Source organism: Pongo abelii, chromosome 7 (genome assembly GCF_028885655.2).
Source record: "Pongo abelii isolate AG06213 chromosome 7, NHGRI_mPonAbe1-v2.0_pri, whole genome shotgun sequence".
NCBI lineage: Eukaryota > Metazoa > Chordata > Mammalia > Primates > Hominidae > Pongo > Pongo abelii.
Genome location: NC_071992.2, coordinates 6974697 through 6979489, shown reverse-complemented (window position 1 = coordinate 6979489; position 4793 = coordinate 6974697). Strand labels below are relative to the sequence as shown.

The window sequence follows — 4793 nt, the reverse complement described above, 5'->3', positions numbered from 1 at the left end:
TTGGATCAGATCATGAGGCTGCCCTACAAGTTATGCCAAAAAATATGGACTTGGAAGACCTGTCTGGTACAATATCACACCCAAATCTAACCAGCTCTGCCAATAACAGCTCTCTCCTACATTACTAGGAAAATGCCTATGGATTGGAGTGTGTTCTGTGTGCAGGAGGCTGGTCCAGGTTTCACTTCTGCAGGACACGAGACATTCCCACAACCACCAGACCTTCCCCACGTGCACACACACCCCTTCTCATTTTGCCTCTACATCCATATCCACTGGGCCCTTCAGGCACCTACTAATGCCCTAGAACCTAAAACCATCATCTGGGGCCCAGTTCCCCAAATAGCCCTAATTTCTTCCTCTGCTGGAATAAGTCCAGAGCCCACTTCCTCCAAAGATGAAATTGCTGGGCCTGCGACACATCAGGAACTCACTGCTTCCTCAGAGGGGCAGCCGACTTCACTGCTCTGGAACAGCAACCACCCCTAGTGAGGCTTGAGATGTCTCCTCCCTCCTTAAGACTGAGAGCGCCACTGCCCCCAGTCCTCCACAGCCCAGTGCCTGCTGCCTTCATGCAGAGCTGCAGGGGGGGCCCTGAGCACCCAGCCTGCTGGACCAGCGCTGTGCACGACCCTCCCATGGCGGCAGGGGCTGCCTGGCCTGCATACTGGGTTCAGCAACCTCACTGTAGGTATTCATTCCCTCAGGAATGACTGCATTCTTTTCTCATTTCCAGAAAGCTCATCCTGTTTACCTCACTATGAGGAGGAGGATGGTGGAGAGTGGTACATTTTAAAATGTGCACTAGTCTCCCTGGGACTCCCCCTCAAATAACCCAGGAGGGACCACACAAGGGAAAGCTTATGCATCCCACGCACCCAGTGACCATCTTCCTAATTCTGGGTGTAGGGAGACTCATAAGCCTATGGGACTTGTTTGGGAACAGGGTATTTGAGCTCACAACACAAGTTGACACAAGCTAACACCAATCTCGCTGCAGCTTTGGCCACCTTCCTGAGGGACTTCTGAGAGACATTAGATCTCATGCAATCATTTGATGAGTCCTTGGCCTGGATGGCCTAGACAATCATTTAGTCTTGAACCATTTAAGGCCAAGCAAAAATGGTTCTAGGGAACCCCATGCTATATGCACGTCCTTTACTCGGGAGCCTCCAACCTGCCCTATCCAGCAACACAAGCCCAGGCGGTATTCAGTCTCACCCAAGTATTCTCCAACCTTACTTGTCTGAATGGCTTGGATTTGTTTTTATGGTTAGACCCCAGGGCCTGGGGAGGTCAGTCCAGACCAGATTCCAAATCCTCATCTGTGTGTGGGTGGCATTCTGATCCTAGTCTCCTTGCAAGGTGTATACAACAATATGCAGGCCAGGCTCTCCTGGTGGCTTTAAATATTCCCTTGGTCCAGGTAGTTCAGCCTCAGCCACCAGCATATGCATCATGGGGTCAATTGTCTTAGGAGTCATGAGGAATCCATAGTTGGTTGCTGCCTGGGCCTGGCCAGGGCTGACCAAAGTAGACGAGGGGTCAGTCCGTCTGTGGACTCCTGCTTGAACTACAGCTTTCTGCCAAATTTCTCAACTGCCCTTGTTAACAGTTATTTAAAGTACCCAATAGAAAGTAACCCTGAAAAATTAGGACACCTGATCCCAAAAGAACCTTAAATAGGGAAGTCCTCTCCTCTGTGTGCATGGCTGCTCTTGCTACATAAGACCTGGAACACAGGACTGCTGTCTGCCCTCTCTGCTCGCCCTGCCTAGCTTGAGGATCTGTAAGTAACACAAAACTTAAACTTTTACATTGAGGTTTCAATATTGAAGCTGTGTCCCCAGTCTGATCTCTGACTGTGGGGCCACCCCAGAGGGACCCAGCGGTGAAGCCCCACTGTGAACTTCTATCTGGGTGTCTGGTGGCTGCTGGGGATAATGGCTACCAGCAAACTCAATAGAGAAACTCAAAAAGTTTCCTTCCAAACATACGTGTCCTACTTGACATGTCCAATAAAGACGATCATAGCTCCTTAAAACATTATTTTATTGTGAGAGAAGCCTCTGCAGGTCCTAGGTCTGTTTTTCAATCAGGTTGTTCGCTTTTTGCTATTGAGTTGTTTGACTTCCTTATTTATTTGGATATTTACCCCTTCTACCACGTAGGCTTTGCAAACATTTTCTCTCATTTTCTGGGTTGCCATTTCACTCAGTTGATTGTTTCCTTTGCTATGAAGATGCTTTAGCGTTCAATGCAGCCCCGCTTGTCTGTTTTCCCATTTGTTTATTGCCTGTGCCTTTGGTGTCATAGCCAAAAAATCATTACTCACATCAATGTCAAAAGCTTTATCTTTGTATGCGCTTCTCGCAGTTGTATGGTTTCAGGTCTTTTCAGGTCTATGTTGAGTCTTCAATCCATGTTGAGCTGATTTTTTACATGCTGTGAGAGAAAGGACCACGTGTATGCGCATAGCAACTCATGAACCTTACACAACTCTTTATCTCTCTCACTGAGCTCATTTCACCTGTAGCCTGATAAGGTCATTGTCCTCTTCACTCTGGCCCCTACAGGAGACTACTCACCCCATAACCTCAGTCACCCCTTCATAAGGGTATAATGACCTTGAAGCCTGCAATGAGTTACTCTCTACTCCACTGGAATTCAGGTCTGGCACCAGTGTTTAGACCTGAAGAGAATAGTAGGGCCCATTATCAGGAAATAAGAGGCATTTGCTCTCTTAAATTATTGAATGAAAGCACTGTTTCCATTCTTTTTAGAATATTAAAGATTTAACCAGGAAATATTAGGTATTTCCTGAAAACAGGAAAAAATGCCAGGGTCCTCATCATCACCATCAACTTCAACCTAGCACAGACACCAAACATTGAGCTTCCAGTGAAGACAGCTGGGAGAGCAGAGGAGCATTCCAGGGACGTCAAGGCCAATAGGAGCCAGCATCCTCTCTAACAAAATGCACACCTCCTCTCACTCAGAAGGCCAAAGGTTTCTTGTCTCTGAGCCTTCTCCCAGCAAAGCTATAAATCCAAGCTGGCTTCTCCCTCCCCACACAGCTGCTCCTACTCTCCTTCCTCCAGGTCACCCCAGCCATGAGGATTACCGCCCTCCTTGCTGCCATTCTCTTGGTAGCCCTCCAGGTCCAGGCAGGCCCACTCCAGGCAAGAGGTGATGAGGCTGCAGGCCAGGAGCAGCCTGGGGCAGACGACCAGGACATATCTATTTCCTTTGCATGGGATAAAAGCTCTGCTCTTCAGGTTTCAGGTGAGCGAGGCCAGCATAAAAAAACTATAGAGTCTAGAGGGACGGATGGGAGACAGGCTCTGGAATCACGTCTCAATGGTGGATGTCACTTAGGTGGCTTTACTTAGCATCTCTGGGCCTTGATTTTCTTATCTCCAAACTGAATAGTGAAACAAACAAATGTAAGTAGTCTTCTTTCTCCAAAGACTTGATTCCAAGATATGTCTATAAAATTCGCTAGGGTTAAGATATGGAGAGACAGATTGACTAGTTCTTTCTGGATCTAAACAAGTAGATAGTATAGGGAGAATATTTTATTCTGCCTATAGAGGAACTTTTAAAAACTGGAGATGGGCTTAAGAGTATGTTCAGGTGTGTGTGTGATGGGGCAGAAGCACAGAAATGAGAGCAAATGAGAATAAGTCTCAAATCCTGGGTGACCAGCACTGCTCTGTGTATTTATTCCTATTGACTGAGGTTGTTCATGCTACCGGCCCTAATGCAGCCAACATCACCTGTCAGCCAGCATGTGACTTCTCCAAGATTCCCTTTACCACCCACTGCTGACCTTGGTGCTCAATTTCTCATGCTCTCTCTGTGTTCCCAGGCTCAACAAGGGGCATGGTCTGCTCTTGCAGATTAGTATTCTGCCAGCGAACAGAACTTCGTGTTGGGAACTGCGTCATCGGTGGTATAAGTTTCACATACTGCTGCACGCTTGTAGATTAACGTTCTGCTGTCCAAGAGAATGTCATGCTGGGAATGCCATCATTGGTGGCGTGAGCTTCACATGCTTCTGCAGCTGAGCTTGCAGAATACAGAAAAATGAGCTCATAATTTCATTTGAGAGCTACAGGAAATGGTTGTTTCTCCTATACTTTGTCCTTAACATCTTTCTTGATCCTAAATAAATATCTCGTAACAAGATTTCTTTGTTTACACCTCTTTAAAGTTTGATACGTGTCTGTGTCAAGACACTAGAAAGCAATTGCCAGAATCCTACATCAATATTTTTGAAGAAATTAAAGTTACAAAATCTGGAATTTTTAAGGAGGAGCCATGGCTTCAGACACAAATTGAAACGAAGGCACAAATGATGCCACTGATCTCACCATCCACTGCTCTGTCTTTTCTTTCTGCCTCATTTTGAATGGATTCACTCTCAAAGACAACTCTCATATGCTAGGCAAAAAAAATCAATGTCAGCTTCCAGTTTAGCTACTCACAACCTCACTACTTCTCGGGAAAAACCACCATCCTCTGCGTCAAAATATTGGAGTTTTATTGAACGTGTCCAGGTCACACATTTGCCTTTTAAGACATAGGGTTACAGGAGATCCACTGAAACAACTTTAATTAAGAGGGAAATGGGTTGTTAGCAAAGGCGGGGTGCATGGAACAGAAAGCACAGCAGCCAACAACGGGATGTCCTCATTAAGAGCACCCTCCAGCCACGTCTACTAAGACCTGGATTTCACACCCATAAAGTCATCTTCACACCCAGAAAACCCACACACACAAATGCTCCA

General features: G+C 46.4%; 1 protein-coding gene across 1 annotated transcript; it reads left to right on the top strand.

The window, feature by feature from the left end:
• The first annotated feature begins 1708 nt into the window (after positions 1 to 1708).
• DEFA4 (defensin alpha 4) lies at positions 1709 to 4192 on the top strand. Its single transcript, XM_002818780.6, has 3 exons — positions 1709 to 1789; positions 3102 to 3285; positions 3872 to 4192. The coding sequence occupies exons 2-3, from the start codon at positions 3114 to 3116 to the stop codon at positions 3991 to 3993; spliced, it is 294 nt and encodes a 97-aa protein (XP_002818826.3). The 5' UTR covers positions 1709 to 1789; positions 3102 to 3113; the 3' UTR covers positions 3994 to 4192.
• Positions 4193 to 4793: the final 601 nt, after the last annotated feature.